Source organism: Rhinopithecus bieti, unplaced genomic scaffold, assembly GCF_001698545.2.
Source record: "Rhinopithecus bieti isolate Rb0 unplaced genomic scaffold, ASM169854v2 scaffold_11161, whole genome shotgun sequence".
In the NCBI taxonomy this organism is placed as follows: Eukaryota; Metazoa; Chordata; class Mammalia; order Primates; family Cercopithecidae; genus Rhinopithecus; species Rhinopithecus bieti.
In genome coordinates, this window is record NW_016806937.1 from 1,369,141 (window position 1) to 1,391,640 (window position 22,500).

Genomic DNA, 22,500 nt, shown 5'->3' on the forward strand with positions numbered 1-22,500 from the left:
TTTACAATATCAGGATTCCAGGAGCTGCCAGAAATAAGTCATCTCATTAACATACCTACCCGCAGTTCTGATGTCTGGCTATGAGTAAACAAGGCCTACGTTTGTTTCTCTAAAATTTAGAATCTTAAACTAAATCTTTTATTTCAAAAACAAACATAAAATAATTTCCCAGGCAGAGAAAAGGTTTGAGATGGAAGCTTTCTTGTTAGCAGTCCCTTCCTGCATAAATGGGGTTGGATAAAGAGGGGAGAGAGAATGGCCAAGGGTATGGAAAGCTTTCACAATGCATGCCGAGTGTGAAGTGACACCCCCAGCAGATGGGGTTTATCATCTTTACTTAGTCACATAACATCAAGGACTGGTTAGTTCCAGGGAAGGGCTCCATTTCATCACCTGGGTCAGTTCTCTTTCCCCGCATGCTCCACAATGCAGTAGAACCAAACAACACATTCACCTACAATAGAATGTTTAAATAACACCTGTCCAATAACTGCCCTTACTTCTTTGTGCTGTCGGGAAAAGAAAAAAACAGAAAGCAATAAAACCCAAACCCTTTGGCAAGCCAGCCGGTGCCTATTCTCCTAGGGCATTTTTAGTGGAACTTCAGCTGGGCCTTGCCCTCCTCCCAGTATCAGTGAGGAAAGTGGCAGCGGGACAGGTTTGCTCATGTGCACTGCAGTAGAAAGAGAAACCAAACACGATTCGGGCCACAGGTGGATTCTGGCACATTTTTAAATTGGATTGGTTAAAAATGTCATGTTGTGCACAGGATGCAGGCAAAGGAGTTTTTTTTTTGAGGGATGTAATGCCCGAAGGCAGTATGAACGGTCCGATCTACCCTTGGGGAGGAGCTCCCTGTGTAAGGACAGAGAAACTAGGGGGCCTCGAGGAAAGTGTTGGTTCGGAAGATGGAGGAGACAATCTTTCCGGTGGCATTGATGGTGCCTTCGCTGTCTGAGCTGGACTCGGAGTCGCTGCTCCCAGAGTAGGCGCCCAGGCCCGGGAGGATGCCGATACAGACTGCAGCAGAGGGGCAGTGGATGGAGGGGCCACTCAGGGAAGTGTTTCCGAGAGACTTGCAGGATGAGGGCTCTGCAATAAAAGGTGAAAGACTGTCACTTTGTCACCCTTTTCCAAAGTTGGAACTGACTTACCATGTGCCAGGCACTGTACCACCGGCTTTTCCCACAGAGAAGCCTCAGAACAACACTATGCAGCCAATACTATCATCACCCTTAGAGGTGGGGAAACTGAAGGAGGAAGGGAGGCTCCAGAAGGTGAAAGGACTTCTGAAAGGGGCAGAGCTGAGACTTGAATTGAGGTCTTTTTAACTCCAGAGCCTGACTACACTCTCTTGTCCCCCATCAAATCTGAGCTGGAGAACAAGCGACTCTGGAGTGCAGCCTAGACTGCTTTGATTTCCCCGTGCTCACACAGCCGTGAGAATCTGAAGACAGATTAAGAGAGAAACTGTGAGCAATATTAACAATTCCATTAAGTTCTCAGCATATTACGCCATTCCTTATTTACTGACCAATAAGCCAGCTGGCACAGATACAATTTCAAGGACAAACATCAGCTACAAAACAACATTCTTTTCTTTTTAAACATTTTAAAAAATCGGGTAGCCCCCTGGACTAGAATAGGCTTAGAAGGACTCACCAGAATAACGTTCTTTATTAAGAAGGGCCGCTTTTCCCAGATGGGAGAGAGGAGCAATTCAGAAACCAATTTAACACAACCTTTGCTTTCTAGTTGTATTCTTTTACAAATGATAAAACTGAAGCCTGTCAGGTAACATTTTAAGGCCATGCAGAATGTCACCTAGGAGCTGGGACTCTTTTTCTTACAGGAAACCCAAAGTTACTCTGCCACCTCAATGACAAAGATCTCAATCTAGACAATGCAGGACTTGGCTGGGCATGGAGGCTTATGCCTATAATCCTGGCCCTTTGGGAGGCTGAGATGGGAGGACCACTTGAGGTCAGGAGTTTACCAGCCTGGGCAACACAGCGAGGCCCTGTCTCTACGAAAAAATGTTTTGAAAAATTAGACGGCGCCAAGCGTGGTGGCTCATGCCTGTAATCCCAGCACTTTGGGAGGCCAAGGTGGGTAGATCACTTGAGGTCAGGAGTTCAAGGCCAGCCTGGCCAACATGGTGAAACCCCATGTCTACTAAAAGTACAAAAAATTAGCTGGGCGTGGTGATGTGTGCCTGTAATCCCAGTTACTAGGGAGACTGAGGGAGGAGAACAGCTTGAATCCAGGAGGCAGCGGTTGCAGTGAGTTGAGATCATGCCACTGCACTCCAGCCTGGGCAACAGAGCAAGACTCCACCTCAAAAAAAAAAAAAAAAAAAAAAAATTAGTCGGGTGTAGCTGTGCATGCCTGTGGTCCCAGCTACTTGTGAGGTTAATGCAAGGATTGCTTGAGCCCAGGAGTTCAAGGTTACGGTGAGCTATGATGGTACCACTGTACTTCAGCCTGGGCAACAGAGCAAGACCCTGTCTGAAAAAAAAAAAAAAGAAAGAAAGAAGAAGAAGAAAGAGAAAGAAAGAAAATGCAAGACTTGAAGACTAAAGAAAATGTTAAGAACTCTACTCCAGCCCTTCCGTTCTTCCCTGAAATGTTTCCAGCCTTATTTAATCACTACAACCTGATGTATAGGCATTATCCCCATTTTACTGATGAGGAAAGTCAAATGACTTGGCAAGGCTGCAGGTTGCTTAGGGCAGAAAATGTGAAACTAAACGTGAATCAAAAGAGAATATCCTAAAATGTTAACCTGAGCTCACTGCAGAGTTAAGGGTTGGAGTTCATACTTTGTTGCCATAGGCTGACAAGCATACTACCTTCTAGGGTTTTGCCTTAGATGTACTAGTACCTCATTTGCCCAGACACCTCAAGTAAATGTGAAGGGAATACACAGTTCCAAGTAGAGGAAACCAGGAGTAAGCAAACAATACCACTGAGGAGTTAGAAGAGATATCAAATGGCCCGCACACAAAGTTCAGATCAATGCATTTGCTTGTTTGTGCAAGAAGCTCTAAGAAGGGAAAAGGAAGCTGCCAAAGATAAGCAATGTTAAAACAGGGAGATGGAGAAAAGTAACATGAAAGCCAACAATGGCTACAGAGATAGAGCAAGGCAACAAAAAAGGCAGGAGCAAATACTTGCAATATCACAAAAGCAAATTTCCTTAAAATACTAAGAATTCTTTCAAATCTGTTAAAAAAACAACCAACAACCAAATAGAAAAGTGAACAGAAAACATGAACAACTCACAGAAAAAGAAACAGGTGAATTTTTAACATAAGGGGATAAACAATATATTAGGAGGGAATGTGTTGGGAACAGCAAACTTCGTATGCTGTTCAGGGGGTACAGAGAAATTTGGCAATGTTCTTTGAACTTAAATGATGTTCATAAAAGAACATTCATTGCAGTACTGTTTATAGTAGCAAAAGAGTACAGACAACCAAAATGTCCATTAGATGACTAGTTAAGTAATGGACTACTATTCAACCATTAAGATGAATAAAGTAGCTGGGCATAATGGCTCATGTCTGTAATCTCAGCACTTCGGGAGGCCAAGGCAGAAGGATCACTTGAGCCCTCCAGGAGTTTTGAGAACAGCCTGGACAACACAGGGAAACTCTGTCTCTACAAAAAATTTTAAAAATTAGCCAGGTGTGGTGGTGCACACTTGTAGTCCCAGCTACTCAGGAGACTGAGGTAGGAGGATCACTTGAACTGGGGAAGTTGAGGCTGTAGTGAGCCATGATCACACCACAGAACTCCAAACTGGGTGACAGAGTGAGAACGAAGAAGAAGGAGGAGAAGGAGAAGGAGAAGGAAAAGGAGAGGAAGAAGAAGGAGAGGAAGAAGAAGGAGAAGGATAAGGAGAGGAAGGATAAGAAGGAGAAGGCGAAGGAGGAGAGGAAGAAGAAGGAGAGGAAGAAGAAGGAAAGGAAGAAGGAGAGGAAGAAGAAGAGGAAGAAGAAGAAGAAAGCATCTCTGTGTGTACTGTTATTGAATGATCCCCAAGATATTGTGCTAAATGAAAAAGGCAAGGAGCAGGACAGTGTGTGAAAGTTATAATTTGGGGCAAAGTGGTCATGCCCATGTATACGCATGTCAGTGTCTGAGAACAATAAAAACTGGTAGCAGTGGCTGCTCAGGGGAAATGAACTTAGTGGTTGGAAAACAGGGGAGACTTACTTTTTACTCCACATTCTTTTGTCCCTTTTGAATTTTTCCTTTTCTTTTTTTTTTTTTTTTGTTAGAACATAAGTCTCACTATGCTGCCCAGGTTAAACGCCTGGGCTTCAAGCGATCTTCCTGCCTCAGCCTCCCAGAGAGCTGGGATTACAGGCATGAGCCACCTAGCCTGGCCTAAATGTTTTATTATGTGCATATATTACCAATTCAGACAATTTTTCAAAATGCAGCTGTGCTTGGGTAGATAATTTTTTTAAAAAACAAATACAAAAAATTCAAAGAACATCCTGAGCACTTAAACTAGGGAGGAACAGTCCCGTTTATCTCTGTAACCCCAAGAGCATCCCAGTATTAAAGCTAAGAAGGCTGCAGAAGATAAGAGGGGTTGCTTGTTTGTATTCTCCACTAACTGTAAGCCCCTTGAAGGCAAGCACTCTTTTATCACCATTCCACCCCCAGGCCATATAGCACAGGGCCTGGCTCAGAGCAGGCTTGCATCCACAAGGGTCAGAAAGCAGAATGAAAGAAACTGTGTCAGACAGTTTACAGTTTCATTGCAAATGGCTAATTTGGGGGGAAGGGGTATAAAAATGTGATGCTCTTTTAACATTTGGAACATAACATCAAACTATACCATTCATGACTTAAACATACATTGTAGTACTTATGTATACCATATAGAATGATACTTTCAGCATTCTGTTAGAAAAATTTGGTTGTTTAAAAAAAAACAAACCGGCCAGGCAGGTGGCTCATGCCTGTAATCCCAACACTTTGGGAGGCTGGGGCAGGTGGATTACCTGAGGTCAGGGGTTCGAGACCAACCTGGCCAACATGGGGAAATCTTGTCTCTACTAAAAATACAAAAATTAACTGGGCGTGGTAGTACACGCCTGTAATCCCAGCTACTTGGGTGGCTGAGGCAGGAGAATCACTTGAGCCTGGGAGGTGAAGGTTGCAGTGAGCCAGGATTGCGCCACTGCACTCCAGCCTGGGTGACAGAGTAAGACTGTCTCAAAATAAAAAAAACAAACCAACAAACAAAAAAACCTTATAAGGGTATATAGATCAGTTACCTAGAAAACTAATTTATGTGAAATTGTTGAATGAGGTATTTCATTTTATCAAGTATAGACACTCCTGCTTAATGATGGGAATATGACCTGAGAAATACATCATTAGACAATTTCATCATTGTCAAAATCAACATCATAGTTATACAACCTAGATGGTACAGCCTACTACACATGTAGGCCATATGGTATATAGCCTATTGCTCTTAGGCTACAAACCTGTACAGCATGTTACTGTATGAATACTGTAGGTAGCTGTAATACAATGGTTAGTATTTGTGTATGTAAAAGTAGCTAAGCATAGAAAAAGGCACGGTAAAAATACGATATTATGATCTTAGGGGACCACCATCGTATATGCACCCATCACTGACAAAAATGTCGTTATGTGGCACATGACCATATTTCAAGGGCGAATGGAATTTAAAGGTCTATTTTATATAGAAAAGAAGGATGAGAGTCAGAGTGCCTGTGGGGGTAGAGAACTGGCCTAATGGAAGGACGGAAGTTAGCTACAGAAATATAATCAAGGAATCTGGACCACTGTGGCATCAGAAGAGTTTAAGTAAAAAAACCAAATACCCCAATTATCTAGGAGGTTTCAAGAAAGAAAAGAGACTGCAAATCTGACAAATTTCATTCCAAAAGCAGTTAACTGTCCAAAGAGAACAAAATGGTGCCCTCTGATCTCACCCATTTGGTGAAGTTTCCTGCCAGCTTCTGCATTTGCAGGACCACATTGTCATACTAAATTAACACAGAAAATTACTAATAGAGAATGTTCTTAGTATTCAGACAGATGCGTGACTTGGGAGTAGATGGGGCCAACTTGTGCATTCACTGGCTCTGCTCAGTGCTTAAGTTCAGAGTCTTCACTGGGGAAAGCCTGAATCTCTATCAGAGTCATAGGGGCCCAAGGAGGAAATCCTCCCACTGCTAAGGACAGGGCTGAAGCAAGCTTTAGGGAGCATTCTTCTTGTGGCGCCTTAATTCCTAGCAAAGGAGGATACTTCCTGCCTAGGTTCTGTTGCCAGAATGCAGGAGTAGGAAGAAGGGATTTAGAATGACAAAAAGATGGCTCTAAAACACGACTGTCTGCCTGAGATAGTTCAAAGAAGCTACACAAGTTTTCCTTTCCATTGATTCATTTGTATAGTTCCTACCAGGAAATAAGTACCATATAGTGAGCAAATAGCTTACTTGTGGAAATACATTTAAGATTCCTATGCCAAGCGCGTTTAACCCCAGCTACTCAGGAGGCTCACGTGGGAGGATCGCCTGAGCCTGGGAGTTTGTGGCTGTAGTGTGCCATGATTGCATCTGTGTATAGTCACTGCACTACAGCCTAAGCAACAAAGTGAGATCCTATCTCTAAAATAAATTAATTAAAAGAAAAATATTCCTATGAAGTTTTATATGTGTGTGTGTGTATACACATATACAGTTTAGATTTATCCTATTTAAGCAAGTTTCCTACTTATTAAAAAGATGTCAGTGAAAAATTCCAAAATTGTTGAAGGTAGTATAAATTGGGATAACTTAACTGAAGGGCAATTTGGCAATATTTACCTAAATTACAAATGCATATCCTCTCTGACCTATCAAATCTACTTCAAAGTATTTAACTTGATAGATCTGTGCATGTGAAAAATTATGCACATGCAGGATTATTACTGAAACACCAGAACAGGGGAAGAATGGAAACAATCTAAGTGTTCATCAATTAAAAAGTGGGATAAATGATATACCCATACAATATACAATACTACACAGCCTTAAAAAGCAACGAGGAAGTGCTCTAGTGTCCAATTATGCAATGATTCCCAAGGTATAATAACTGCTGAATTAAGCAATGAACAGAGTAGGTTAGATTACAATACTACTAATAACAAAAGTATAAAAAAATATATAATGTATTCCTGCTGAAAAAACCAACCTGATCAAGCTTCCAGATCAAATTACCATTTTACAGGAAACACAAAGTAGCAGGAAACAGCATGGGGAGGCCATCAGTAAAATGTAGAGCCAGAGAAATGCTAAAGAACAAAGACCCAGTTTCTCCACAAATAAAATACAAAGAAAACAAAATATAAATTTAGAAAGGAAGAACTTACAGATTAAATTCAAATTAAAAGGTGTATTAGCCTATCGCTAAGATGGCAATATTGCCAAATTAATCTACAGATTCCAGCAATTCCTGTATCAAAATCTCAGCTGCCTTTTCTGCAGAAACTGACAAGCTGATCCCAAAATTCATATGGAAATTCTACAGACTCCAAATAGCCAAAACAATCTTGAAAAAGAGGAGCCAAGTTGGAAGACTCACACTTCCCAATTTTAAAACTTACTCCAAAGCTATAGTGATCAAGACTGTGTGGTAATGGCATACAGATAGACATATATAGCTCAGTGGAAGAAGAAAGTCCAGAAATAAACCCACACATTTATGGTCAACTGATTTTTTAAAAATATAAACCACTGAGTTGTATCCTTTTAAAGGGTGAATTTTATAGTATGTGAATTATACTTCAATAGTTTTTTTTAAAAAAAAAGCCATAGTAGCCAAATATAATGTCTGGTCCTTGTTAAGATCATAATTTTTTTTTTTTTTCTTGAGACGGAGTCTCTCTCTGTTAACAGCCCAGGTTGGAGTGCAGTGGCGTGATCTCTGCTCACTGCAAGCTCCGCCTCCCGGGTTCACGCCATTTTCCTGCCTCAGCATCCCAAGTAGCTGGGACTACAGGCGTCCACCACCATGCCCGGCTAATTTTTTGTATTTTTAGTAGAGATGGGGTTTCACCATGTTAGCCAGGATGTCTCGATCTCCTGACCTCGTGATCTGCCCGCCTTGGCCTCCCAAAGTGCTGGGATTACAGGCGTGAGCCACCACGCCCGGCTAAGATCATAATTTTTTTAAAAAAAGTTTTTTTTGAGACAATGGGAGAAAATACTAACTTAACATTTGATAATATTTGGTAATTATTGTGATTATTATTTTTTTTTTTTGAGACGGAGTCTCGCTCTTGTTGCCCAGTTTGGAGAGTAATGGTGCAATCTCGGCTCGATGCAATGGCTCACCGCAACCTCTACCTCCTGGGTTCAAGCGATTCTCCCGCCTCAGTCTCCCAAGTAGCTGGGATTACAGACATGCACCAGCAGCCCAACTAATTTTGTATTTTTAGTAGAGGCAGAGTTTCTCCATGTTGGTCAGGCTGGTTGTGAACTCCCGACCTCAGGTGATCTGCCCGCCTCAGTCTCCCAAAGTGCTGGGATTATAGGCATGAGCCACCACGCCTGGCCTGTGATTATTAATATAATTGTATTGTAATTGTTAAAACAAAGAAACAAAATAAGAATTTGTATTTGCTAGAGACACATATTAAGAATTATGAATGAAATGATAATGTCTGGAATTGTCACAAAATATTACAGTTGAGAGATATAAATGAAATAAAATTGGCTATGTGTTAGAAACTGCTGACTGGGTGTGCTGGCTCACACCCGTAATTCCAGCACTTTAGGAGGCTGAGGCAGGTGGATCACTTGAGGCCAGGAGTTAGAGACCAGCCTGGCCAACATGGTGAAACCCCATCTCTACTAAAAATACAAAAATTAGCTGGGCATGGTGGCACATGCCTATAGTCCTAGCTACTTGGGTGGTTGAGGCATGAAAATTGCTTAAACCAGGAAGGCAGAGGCTGCAGTGAGCCAAGATAACCCCACTGCACTCTAGCCTAGGTGACAGCAAGACTGTCTCAAAAAAAAAAAAAAAAATTGTTGAAGCTCTTTCCTGTAGGATAGCTTACAAACGAACAAAAAAAAATCACTGAAGCTTGGTAATGGGGGTTTACTATACTTATCCCAACTTCTGAATGTTGCTTAAATTATCCATAATAAAGCATTTAAAAAATACATATTTACAATTGCTTGCACATGCATAGAATAGCTCTTGATGGATACATAAGAAATGTGGCTGGGCTTGGTGGCTCACTCCTGTAATCTCAACACTTTGGGAGGCCGAGGCAGGCAGATTACTTGAGCTCAGGAGTGCAAGACCAGCCTGGCTAACATGGTGAAATCCCATCTCTACTAAAAATACAAAAATTAGCCAGATGTGGTGGCGCACACCTATAAATCCCAAATACTTGGGAGGTTGAGGCAGGAGAATTACTTGAGCCCAGGAGGTGGAGGTTGCAGTGAGCTGAGATTGGGCCACTGCACTCCAGCCTGGGCGACAGAATGAGACTCCATGTCAAAAAAAAAAAAAGTATAATTCTGTTTCCCTCTAAAGAGAACTAGATGGAAGAGGATACGGTAATGGCAGACTCTTTTTTTCTCCCCACACTCTTCTTTTTAAAAGTAGGTTCTAGAGCAAAAGGATAACAGCAACAGACCACCACCACTGGTGCTTAGTAGATGCATAATAAAAAGCATCTTTTTTTTTTTTTTTGAGACAGAGTCTCGCTCTGTCGCCTGAGCTGGAGTGTAGTGGCCGGATCTCAGCTCACTGCAAGCTCCACCTCCCGGGTTTACGCCATTCTCCTGCCTCAGCTTCCCGAGTAGCTGGGACTACAGGCGCCTGCCACCTCGCCCGGCTAGTTTTTTTTGTTTGTTTTTTAGTAGAGATGGGGGTTTCACCATGTTAGCCAGGATGGTCTTGATCTCCTGACCTCGTGATCCGCCCATCTCGGCCTCCCAAAGTGCTGGGATTACAGGCTTGGGCCACCGCACCCGGCCGAAAGCATCATTTTGAGACAAATTAATGTAAGCCCTGCTGATTGATGGAATTTAGTTCAGAGTCTCAATCCCACATGGAGTAAGAATAAAACTGAAAACACACTCTTGAATTTCTCACCCCTAATCCAGCCCCAGTAACATTCACCTTCACTTACAAGTTCTTGCCACTTAATACAGAGGCAGATTTTCATCACATAAAGGTAAAAACCAAAGAAGTATACTCCTGGAGACTGTATTAAGCTTCTAGGCTCAATCCAATTCAACAATGAGCAGGAGCCAGGTATTTACCTCCTATTGGTAGCAAACCAGGTGAAATCAAGAAACTTGACATTTGGGGGAAACAGAAAAAAATCTTTTGTGAGCAGAGGTGGTATGACCAGGGCCTGGTAAGCATTCCTGGGAGAGTACTATTTTCATTGATCAGTTTCACTGGTTTCTAATATGATAACTTTTGCAGGTATAAAATCCTGCCTGGTATAAAATCCCGCCTGGCATAGAAAAGTTGGGTAAATTAAGTGTAGGTAGGCTTGCTTGAAGACAGAAATGCATTCATTTGCAGATGCAATGCATTACAGCCCTTTACTGTGGTTCATGTGTATTCTGAGTATAAGGAAGTAATGAAGGCTGCCACCCACCTTGATTCTTGTCATCTGGCTCAGGGTCCGGTTTCAGTCTTTTCACACTGTGGCCACTCTCTGAGCTGTAACAAAACACATGGTGATTTGAGCCATGTCCAATCTTGCAGATCAAAGCTTAGGGAATCAGGAGCACCAATAACTATTTATATGTGTCTTAGGCAGTCTCAAGAGGCTGGGATGATAAAAATGAATGAAAAGTATTCATTTCAGATTCTTAATCTCCTTCCAATTGCATCATTAGTCATAAAGACAATTTAAACTCCTGACAAATCCAGGGAATAAAGCACTGTATCTTCAAGCATCACTTCAGCTTCAGATTCTTGGCCGTCTTTATCACTCAAATTGGTTAGAACCACAGATGGATTTCAAGAATATTTAGACATGTTCATAAATGACAAACATTTAGTAATTACAGATTGAAGAAAACATCTTTAGTGACAAGCTAGAGATTCTGAGAGTCACCCAGAAGACTTTCACTAAAAGAATGTATAAGGAATATATTTCAGTGAAGAAAGAAATGATCCCAGAAGGAAGGAATTCCAGAAGGAAGGCGTGGGGAACAAAGAAACTGGCAAAAGGAAATATAAGTCTAAACAAATACTGTCTGTATCAAAAAATAATGTCTAGTTTGTGGTGTTCAACACGACCATACTGAAGTCACCTCTAAGACTGGGACATTGCTGTGTGTACGTACTACCTGGCATTTTCTTGCAGGGAGTGCAGAGCAGGTTCCAGAGTTATGTGGGAAACCCAGGCGCAGTGGCTCACACCTGTATAATCCCATCACTTTGGGAGGCCAAGGCAGACGGATCACCTGAGGTCAGGAGTTTGACACCAGCCTGGCCAACATGGTGAAACCCTGTCTCTACTAAAAATACAAAATTAGTCAGGCGTGGTGGTGTGTGCCTGTAATCCCAGCTACTTGGGAGGCTGAGGCAGGAGAATCACTTGAACCCAGGAGGCAGAGGTGAGCCAAAATCGTACCATTGCACTCCAGCCTGGGCGACAAAAGCGAAACTCCGGCTCAAAAAAAAACAAAAACAAAAACAAAAAAAATCAGTGTATACAAAACCACAATGCAATTAAGTTGGAAATCAATGACAAAAGAGAAACGTATTTTGTAGCCTCTAAGACACTGTTACATATATATATCATCATAAGGTGTTAAAATGTGTGTGTGGCAAGGGGGAAGGCTTATCTTCCCCCTTACTGAAATATGGTTGTTACCTCAATATGGAGATTTAAAAAATACATTTCTAAATAATTCCTGAGTCAAAGAAGAAATCATAATGGATATTTTAAAATACTTAGAAGGAAATATAAAACTTATATACAATGAAAGCTAAGGAAAATTTATAGCTTCAGATGCCTATAACTAAAAAGGCTGCACATTCATGAACTAGGTATCTGACAGTTTTTTCTAACAATAAATAAAAGAATAAACTAGAAGAGAGTAAAGAATATTCCTTTGAAGAAGGTAAGAAATTGCTGCTTGTTTTGTTCTTACGCTTCATGACATATACATGCCAATGGCTTCCAGACCTTCACCAGGCAGCAGAATCACTCATGGAACTTTAAAAACTACAACTCCCAGATTTCACTTCAAACTTACTGAATGAGAATTAGTGCGAGGCCTACAAATATAAATTATTAACAAACTCCCAGGTGATTCCAATAAACTCAGGGTCGGACAGATTAGGAACTCCTGCCCCAGGAGACTAATTCATCACCTTGCTACACAAAGCAACATTAAGTGATGTTGTTTCAAAATCCAAAAAGGGGTTATATGCAGGTCACCAAATATGCTACAGAGCCTTTTCCAAAAGTGATCTAAGGACTAAGGGAGACAGCTACAACACCCATTCTGCGACCATCAAGAGCAGTCTCAAAGGATAACAAATTGATCACCTGGAGAGCCCTCCCTTGGCATATTCCAGTAAAACTGACCCAGATCCAAATCCTGCGAGTCCCTGGTCTTGCAGGAAAGCTTATGTGAGAACTTGAAAGGAATAATTCATGGTTTGGGTAGTGAGCACTTCTCAGGATAACTCCTCCCCTCTGCTACTATACCAGCATGACATTTTTACATGTAGGCAGTGTTCCTAAGAACATCTGCAGCAGATGGGTGGTGTGCCAAACCACAAGACTGCATCAATACACTCCCTTCAAAACATATGGCTGGTTGCCAATATATCATATTGATTTTCCTAACAGACTTCACTTAAACTTATCATTTCGCCCACAGTCTGTTGGGTCAAATCGAAATGACCAGATTCAAGCACTCTGATGCCATTTCAGGATTTGGAAAGGGAGGAGCAAACATAGCAAAGAACTTATCATAGCCTCAAGACAGTGCTATCACTTCCCCATCAATCCAACCTAGCCACAGCCTAGGTTTGTAACCCTAGGCTGTACACAGGTCTGTAACCCTGTCAGGGCTGCCATGTTCTCTCAGGACAGGATGTCTTTGCAGCAGCTATTCCCTCTGCCTAGACTGTTCTCTCCCTTTTTGCTTGTCAAAGCGCTAGTCGTCCTACCTAATCAGCATCTTTCCAATGGTTTCCCCAACCTCCCCAACATGGAGATGCACACACCCTCAAAGCAGCATTGTATGCTCCTCCTCCTTGCTCTCAGTACACCCTACATAGATCCTTTCACAAGACTCACTACCTCATTTGTCTAGACAGAAGCCCAAATACTGAACTCGAGCTCTCTATTTCTCTATGATCTTGCACAAAGAAGGGTCTCAACCTCTCAAACTCTTGGTCTTCTCATCTACAAAACAGGGATTATAATTGTACTTTCATAGGATTGTTGAAGAATACACGAGATTATGCACAGGAAGCACTTAACACAATGTCTGGTGTGGCAGATCCCCACTGAAGAGTAGCTAGTATTTATATTTGTTGAATAAATGATCAGAGAGACGAGGGTTGAAGCCTATAGAAGCCCCCAAATCTGGAAAGGGAGAGAGGCATAGGTGAGCACAGCAAGGGAACTTCACCAGGACTCACGCGAAGTAAGCGTTGGCTCTGTCTTCCATTACAAGTGGTGTTTCAGAGTACATGGTCAGAGCGAAATCTAAGTTGTGTGAGTGCTGACTGACCTCTTATGCTTCACAGCTCCTGCCAACAGCTTTGCCTGGGAGAACTTGTTCTTGGTTTCTATGGGCTTCACAGTCAGTTTCTTTTCCACTTCCTTCTTGTTCTCTTGAGAAATTCCAACCTTCTTGAGGTTATTGTGAGTTACCAGTTAAGGGTCAAACTAAGCAAAAGGAAGGACAACAAATATAACCCACTAGCCCTTCGGCTGTGCTATGTAATGTCTGGCCTACTTATTTAAATAAATGCCCCACCCTTCTTTATTCTGCCAGTCAAATCCAGTCAATTCAAAGATAAATGAAAGAGACCATGGAGGAAGACAGCATAGAAAGCCCAAAATAATACAGATAAGCAAGCTTCTCCTCTGATTCTCAAGGAAAATCTGAGCATAGCCACAAAACCCACTATTACCAAGGACGTGGCCAATATCATGCTTGATGGGGAAAACAGATCTTAAGAAGTATAAAGAAAACACACGGCCGGGCGCGGTGGCTCAAGCCTGTAATCCCAGCACTTTGGGAGGCCGAGACGGGCGGATCATGAGGTCAGGAGATCGAGACCATCCTGGCTAACACGGTGAAACCCTGTCTCTACTAAAAAAAAAAAAAAAGAAAACACACACAAAAATGTGGCTCCCCTGAAAACGTGCTTCCCCCTTCAAGGGTTAAATCAAATTTTGCAGAATGTTGTTATGACTATCAGTGGCATTTAATCTTAGACATTACTAAGACTAACTCCTGCTCCACTGGTGCAAGGAAGCATCAGAATCACCCCAAGGCTCATCAGACATGTCAAATCCCTCCCTGCCCCAAACCTACTGAATGAGGACCTCTAGAGGTCAGGGAGTTTGTTTCAAACACTCTCTGAAGGTGATTTTACACTTGATCTTAGCCAAAAGACTGAGAAACGATCAAAGGTGATTTTAATGAGAAATCCTGTGCATGTATACAACAACTGAAAAGCTGTTTTAAAAGCATGACCAGTTCACCTGTAACATCAGTTTTCATTCTTGATGCCAATCCCTGGCTCTCAACTTTTTATTTCTTTGAAGTGAAGAAAGGCCCCAAATTTTTGTCGGGGAGGTCACTTTCACTTGTTCCCTCCACCAGCCCTCCCTCCTCTTCCTCCACTTCTCCCTCCGTTTTATGCTCTCTCTAAACGTCTTAGACAACAGATGTCTGGCCTACTTATTTAAATAAATGTCCCACCCTTCTTTATTCTGCCAGTCAAATCCGGCTGATTCACAGATAAATGAAAGAGACCATGGAGGAAGACAGCATAGAAAGCCCAAAATAATACAGATAAGCAACCTTTTCCTCTGATTCTCAATGAAAATCTGACACGGTGCAAGTCCTTATTTACGATGCAGTAGTGCCTGGAACAATAGTGACATCTAGTGCCCAGGAAATCTAAGAAGCATGAATTATCAGCCCAAAGAAGTGGGTGGAAGTAGAGAATGTATGGTTAAGGTTATTTGTCTAGGCATCTTTGAACAATGGAGAAAACTGAGTTCCAGAAATCCTAAGATTCTAATTCTAATCACTCTCCAGGCAACTAACTCTGTTCTTATGGGCACAAGTTACCTTAAATATTTGCAGTATGCAACGGAAATTAGATATAATGCTCAGTACTATTGAGTTTAATGAATTTAATGTTTTTAGGGTCATCATGGAAATAGATAATGTTAATACTCATTTTTATTTAAAAAAAAAAAAGAGAGATTGGCCGGGTGCAGTGGCTCACGCCTGTAATCCTAACACTTTGGGAGGCCAAGGTGGGTAGATCATCTGAGGTTGGGAGTTCAAGACCAGCCTGACCAGCATGGAGAAACCCTGTCTCTACTAAAAAGACAGAAAATTAGCTGGGTGTGGTGGCACATTCCTGTAATCCCAGCTACTCGGGAGGCTGAGGCAGAAGAATCACTTGAACTCAGGAGGTGGAGGTTGTGGTGAGCTCAGATCATGCCACTGCACTCCAGCCTGGGTAACAAGAGCGAAACTCTGTCTCAAAAAAAAAAAAAAAAGATTTCATCTTTCTAGGAGAAAATGCCAAAAAAAATTAGCATGTTGTGAGGGGTAGGGGTGTTAATAATCATTTTTTTTTTTTTTTTTTGGGCGGAGTCTCGCTCTAGTCCACCCCGGGCTGGAGTGCAGTGGGCACGGATCTCCACATCACTCAGGCAAGGCTCCGCTTCCCGGGTTTACGCCATTCTTCCTGCCTCAGGCCTTCCCTGTAGCTGGGCACTCACAGGCGCCCGCCACGGCCACCCGAGCTACATTTTTGTATTTTTAAGTAGAGGATGGGGTTTTCACCGTGTTAGCCAGGATGGTCTCGATCTCCTGACCTTGTGATCCGACCATCTCGGCCTTCCAAAGTGCTGGGATTATAGGCGTGAGCCACCGCGCCGACCAGTAATCTTATTTTTGATCCACAAAGTATAAGCAATTTTTCCTTCTTAAGCCCCTCTTCTCCCAAAATGCTTTAAAACACAAACACACCTCAAAACCTCAAGAAACTCATTAGATGCAGCATTCTCTTAAAATTGCACCATTTTTAACATACGCAATACTGCTAAATACTGGTTTAACCTGAGAGGAAACAACAAGAGTTCTGTTATTTACATGGTTTAAACCACAGTTTATTTGTATTCAGAAGTATCCTATTATACAACATATTATATAGTAATCAAGCAAAGCCAAGAACAAGTTCCTAACTTAGAGCTTCAATAAACAAATGTCTAATCCTTCAATTCCTATCTCAACATGTCCTGGCTACTTGCATGCTTGGGATTAGTGCATTAGATGTCAGTGAGTTGAAAGGCCTGCTTTTTTTCGGTTTTTCTAGACAGTCAGAACTTTCCAAATTTCCAGTTAAAGCCCTTATCCCTGGAGCCTCATTGTACTGCAATGTTACCAGGACACAAAGGTTTCTTTTGTCTCATTGCTGCCCTGTTCATTCTTCCCTTTTAATTGAAAACCAAAGGGCATCTCACACTCAACAGCACTTCTCCCCAGATGCTGCTTTGGGGGACACTATATGTCTTATTTGCTAGTCTGCCAACATAAAACAAAATATCATTCAAGTGAGAAATGTAATGAATGTATTTCCTTGGAGGAAAAAGCTTTGTGTCTGAAACAACGCAATATGGGTGTCTGCCTACCTCTACAAAGGAACACATATTATTCTGGGGTCATCAGGGTCAGGGAAGGGGGAGTTCAGAATAATCAGCCTCAATCCTACAGTTGAGATTGAGGTATAACTTTCCATAAACTTCTATCTCCATGTTGCACATGAATGCCAGTAACAGAACTGCGACTGGAAGCCAGGTCTTTTCTGGTACAGAACACCAGTTCTAATGTAAATCAATTCCCAGGGTATCTGTCCATTCCATGTCTTCTCCCACATAATCCTTTTTTTTTTTTTTTTTTTTGAAGACGAAGTCTTGCTCTGTCCCCAGGCTGGAGTACAGTGGCGTGACCTTGGCACACTGCAGTCTCCACCTCCCGGGTTCAAGCGATTCTCCTGCCTCAGCCTCCTGAGTAGTTGGGACTATAGGCACAAGCTACCATGCCTGGCTAATTTTTGTATTTTTAGCAGAGATGGGTTTTCACCATTTTGGCCAGGCTGGTCTCAAACTCTCAAACTCAGGTGATCCTCCTGCCTCGGCCTCCCAAAGTGCTGGAATTATAGGCATGAGCCACCGTGTCTGGGCTTCCCACTTAACTCTTAAAATGGAAGCTGCTGCACATTCTGTGCAAGAAAATACCAACTAGTACATATACACAGTCAAGTCGTCCATTTTAGAGGTGAAGCCTGTTGGATTATACCAGTGATGTTACTCAACATATAAGCCTGAAATATCCAAATAAGCTTCCTCACATGAAGACAAATGGTCCTATTAATATCTCTTATTAATCATTTATTAATTTATTCACATATTTACTGAGAATCTACTATATGCCAGGCACTAGGGAAATCAGAAGTGGCCAAAGTCAGATAGTCTTTTTCTTATGGAGCTCATTTATTTCACATTCTAGCAGGAAAGAGATAGACAAACCAGTAGGCAAATAAATAAAGACAACTTTCAGATAGTGACAAATCTATAAAAATTATATTACTGGCCGAGTGCAATGGCTCACACCTGTAATCCCAACACTTTGGGATGCTGGAGTGGGCGGATCACCTGAGGTAAGGAGTTCGAGACCAGCCTGACCAATATGATGAAACCTCGTCTCTACTAAAAATATAAAAATTAGCTGGGCGTAGTGGCGTGCACCTGTAATCACAGCTACTTGGGAGGCTGAGACAGGAGAATCGCTTGAACCCGGGAGGCAGAGGTTGCAGTGAGCCAAGATCACGCCACTGCACTCCAGCCTAGGCAACAAGAGAGAAACTCCTTCTCAAAAAAAAAAAATTGATATTACCGATAGCAATTTTAGGTGGGGTGCTTAGGGAAAGTCTCTAAAAGGGAGAGCTGAGCAGAGGGCTGAGCTGTGAAATGCGTCTTGCAAAATCTGAGGGCAGAACATTTTGGGCTGAGGAAACAGCAAGTCTGAGGCCTTGAGATGGACTCAGAAAGCATGGTGAGAGAGAACATAAAGAAGGCCAGCAGGCTGCAGTACAGTCAACATGAGAAAGAGTGGCTTCAAGATGCAACAAGGAGGTGGGTTGGCCTAAATAATGTAGAGCCTTCAACAGCCTGATACAGAATAAGACTTTAGTCTAAATATAAGGGGAAGCCACTAGAGTGTTTCAAATAGAAAAGTGACATAATGCCATGTATGGTTTTGAAAGTTCCCTTTCTTGTCTAAGGAATAGATTATTGAGGATGAGAGCAGAAACAAACCAATTAGATGGTCACAGGAGTCCAGAAGAAAGTCTACTACTACTACAGTAGCAGTAGATACCTAGAATTCAAGAGATTTGGAGTATATTTTGGAAGCAGTTCTTGGCCCAGGCACCTGGAAGCATAGGACTACCAGTTACTGGGACTGGGAGAACCAGAAAAAGAAGAGACTTTGGGGAAGAGCAGTGTGATGAGAGTGGGGGTTATGTGGCACAATATTGAGAATTTTGATTCGGCTAAGTTACATTTGGGATGTCTATTAAGACATTTCAGTGGATGACCAAAAGGCAACATTGAGCCACAGCAAAGTCATCTTTGCAGATTTCTCAGCCCTTCTATGGAGAGAGGGCATGCTATAACCAGTAGAGAACATCTCACTAAGAATATAGGAAAGTTGCTAAACATGTTCTTTTAAAACTCAGAGGCCAATTTCTTCCCTGGATGAAGCTGGCTGCACTGCCCACCTGTCTGAGAGTCTAATCCCAGTACTATTAGGATTGATGCCTTGAGTTAACCCTAAGAAGGATGTGGACTTTTGACTACAACACTCTTGCACACAACACAAACTCCACAAACCGTTGCCAGCTTTTCAGAATCACAGGAAAATCAGTGTTGAAAATGACTTGAGAGATCACCAAGTAGAAAACCCCCCTTCTGTTGATGAGGAGACGACATCCATAGATGCTGATGAGAAAATGGAAAACCTTACAGGTTTTCCTCCAGGTACAAAGGATATTCTGTATTCCTTCAGTTCTTTCAGTTCTTCTTCTCTTCGTTGTTTTTCTATTAGTTCCTGCTGTCGAGAAACCTCATCAAGGAAGTTGGTCTCATCTTCATCTAAGCCTCTTACCATATTTTCTGAGGAAATAATTAAACAGGGAACACTTAGCAGGCTAAAGGGAAAATAAGATTTTCCTTTCCCCTTTTTTAATAAACAGCAGATTCTTCAGGGGATTAAAAAAAAAAGAACTGGTAAATACCATGGCGTTTGAATAGATAACAGGGCATAAAAAACAGGGCATTTTTCCCATTACTAAATATTACCATAGAATTAAAATGGGTGTTTTGAGCTCTAAACAAAAATATTCAATGTGGTCTAGAAGGCTGAAGGCTGTCTCTTTTCCACCAAATGAGCATCTGGAGACTCGAAAATCAAGACAATTCCATGGCTAGTTAGGAAAAGTGCTGCACGAGGCAGAAGTGCATCAAAAATACCCCACAGAGTCCCTTGAACTCTGTGTTTTCGGAAGCTTACTGAATTTGAACTGTTCCTCATACTCCTGCTGCTTCCTGTCCTTCTGTTCCTGCAGTCTTTCATACAGAGAGCGAGGGTCATAAACCTCCTCTGGACATTCTGAAAGGAAAAGGAGATGGGAGAGAGGTGGAGGGGGAGGAGATACATACTTCAGATTGTTTTCATATTATTTTGGAATCACAAAAGGTTTTAAAGACAAAGTCAAGTCTCTGCATGATCTGAGGGTGTGGACAACACAAAAATAGTACAAAGTCCAGTTTCCCTTTGGACCTCAGAGAGGGGCCAGCAGTTCTCAAAGCCAACTATCAATGTCAATAGCGCCCATGGCCTGAAACAGTTAACTGATTGAGGGGCCAGCCCTAACCCTCCACAGCAGCAGTGTTCTCAGTTGTTCAGACCATGGATCCACCTGTATAGATGGAGGAGAGGAGCAGAATCTCTTGGAAGGCAGTGTGGTAGGCAGAAAACGAATAGGATGTGAGTATCCTGGCTCTACTCCCAGCTGTGCAGAACCTTACACAGGTGACTTAGCCCCTCTGAGTCTCAGTTCCTCAACTCTAAAGTAAGGACAATTGGCCAGGTGTGGTGGCTCACGCCTGTAATCCCAACACTTTGGGAGGCCGAGGCAGGAGGATGACTTGAGCTCAGGAGTTTGGAACCAGCCTGGCCAACATGATGAAACTCCATCTCTACCAAAAATACAAAAATTAGCCAGGCGTGGTGGCAGGTGCCTGTAATCCCAACTACTCGGAAGGCTGAAGCAGGAGAATCTCTTAAGCCTGGGAGGTGGAGGATGCGGTGAGCCAAGATCGCACCACTGCACTCCAGCCTGGGCAAGAGTGAGACTCCGTCTCAAAAAAGTAAATAAATAAAACAAAGTGAGGACAATTAATACCTACTCTGCAGGGCTACTGCGTGGATCAAAGACCATTATACTGAATGTCACAGTATACCTTCTGGATCTTCAGGTTTCCGAACTTTCTCCCATTCTTCTTGCCTCCTTTTGCGCCGTTCATCTAGTTCTGCCTCAGACACAAACCTCTTTTTGATAACAAGGTTACCATCATCCCCTCCATCCATAATGAAACAACCAATCTACAAAACAAAACAAAACAAAATATCATTTCAAGTGAGAACTGCAATTAAAATTCTAAAGAGAAACAAGGACATTTAGCTCTGTCTCACCCAGCAACAAACTAAAAATTATCTTCTAACTTTGAATTGAAAAAATTCTCAGCCGGGCGCGGTGGCTCAAGCCTGTAATCCCAGCACTTTGGGAGGCCGAGACGGGCGGATCACGAGGTCAGGAGATCGAGACCATCCTGGCTAACACGGTGAAACCCCGTCTCTACAAAAAAATAGAAAAAACTAGCCGGGCGAGGTGGCAGGCGCCTGTAGTCCCAGCTACTCGGGAGGCTGAGGCAGGAGAATGGCGTGAACCCGGGAGGCGGAGCTTGCCGTGAGCTGAGATCCGGCCACTGCACTCCAGCCTGGGCGACAGAGCGAGACTCCGTCTCAGAAAAAAAAAAAGAAAAAATTCTCAGGAGGGCGCGGTGGCTCATGCCTATAATCCCGGCATTTTGGGAGGCCAAGGCGGGTGGATCACGAGGTCAGGAGTTCAAGACCAGCCTGACTGACATGGTGAAATCCCATCTCTACTAAAAATACAAAAATTAGTCAGGCATGGTGGCACGTACCTGTAATCCCAGCTACTCAGGAGGGTGAGGCAGGAGAATCACTTAAACCTGGGAGGCACCCAAGCCTGAGCGACAGGGCAAGACTCTGTCTCAAAAAAAAAAAAAAAAATACTCTCAAATAGTTTAATTTATAGGCCATTGATGAAAGCACATGAATATACTTTTCCTATCAGGGAATTTTTATTAACATCGATGTTATCTACACAGTTGGCAAGAGGACCTGGAATAATTCTTATTACCTGGTGTTCCATAGTAAATCTCACATTGCAGATACTTCTCTGTCCCTCTAATCTAGATAAATTGGCCTCCTGAGCATCCCATCCTTTTCCCAGCTCTCATCCTCCTTTATTTCTGTAACATCTGACATTGTTTCTTCTTGAAATTCCTGTTTCTGGGACATTACACTATCTTGATTCACCTGCTCTTGCCTCCAAGTAGATGAAGATGGAGAATCTCAGCTACCGAAGATTTAGTGATCAAGTCCAGTCTGTACAAACCATGAATGGAGAAAGTGAGACTGGAAGAACAGATCTCCCAACTCCAACTTCAGTTCCATGTACTTTCCTGAATACTAATCTGACTCTTCATTGTCATTCTCCTGACCTTCCTCCTTGTAAACCCCTTGTCTGTGCCATTTAAGATTTGAACTTCGTGGCCGGACGCGGTGGCTCAAGCCTGTAATCCCAGCACTTTGGGAGGCCGAGACAGGCGGATCACGAGGTCAGGAGATCGAGACCATCCTGCCTAACACTGTGAAACCCCGTCTCCACTAAAAAATACAAAAAACTAGCCGGGAGAGGTGGCGGGCGCCTGTAGTCCCAGCTACTCGGGAGGCTGAGGCAGGACAATGGCGGGAACCCGGGAGGCGGAGCTTGCAGTGAGCTGAGATCCGGCCACTGCACTCCAGCCCCGGCGACAGAGTGAGACTCCGG

The 22,500-nt window shown here is 42.7% G+C and overlaps 1 protein-coding gene across 14 annotated transcripts in view; it reads right to left on the reverse strand.

Annotated features, from left to right (window-relative positions):
* Positions 1-110: 110 nt before the first annotated feature.
* The window catches only part of PSME3IP1 (proteasome activator subunit 3 interacting protein 1), a 34,024-nt gene continuing 11,634 nt past the window's right edge, over positions 111-22,500 (reverse strand). For 8 of the 14 annotated variants that reach the window (XM_017878838.1, XM_017878841.1, XM_017878832.1 and 5 more), the window contains 6 exons: positions 20,825-20,966; positions 19,872-19,970; positions 19,353-19,474; positions 13,776-13,909; positions 10,667-10,731; positions 111-1,092 (listed from right to left, as the gene is read on the reverse strand). In XM_017878838.1, coding sequence (XP_017734327.1) covers positions 875-1,092; positions 10,667-10,731; positions 13,776-13,909; positions 19,353-19,474; positions 19,872-19,970; positions 20,825-20,951 — 765 coding nt within the window. In that variant the 5' untranslated portion in view covers positions 20,952-20,966 and the 3' untranslated portion in view covers positions 111-874. The other 6 variants (XM_017878839.1, XM_017878835.1, XM_017878836.1 and 3 more) reach the window with 3 other exon arrangements.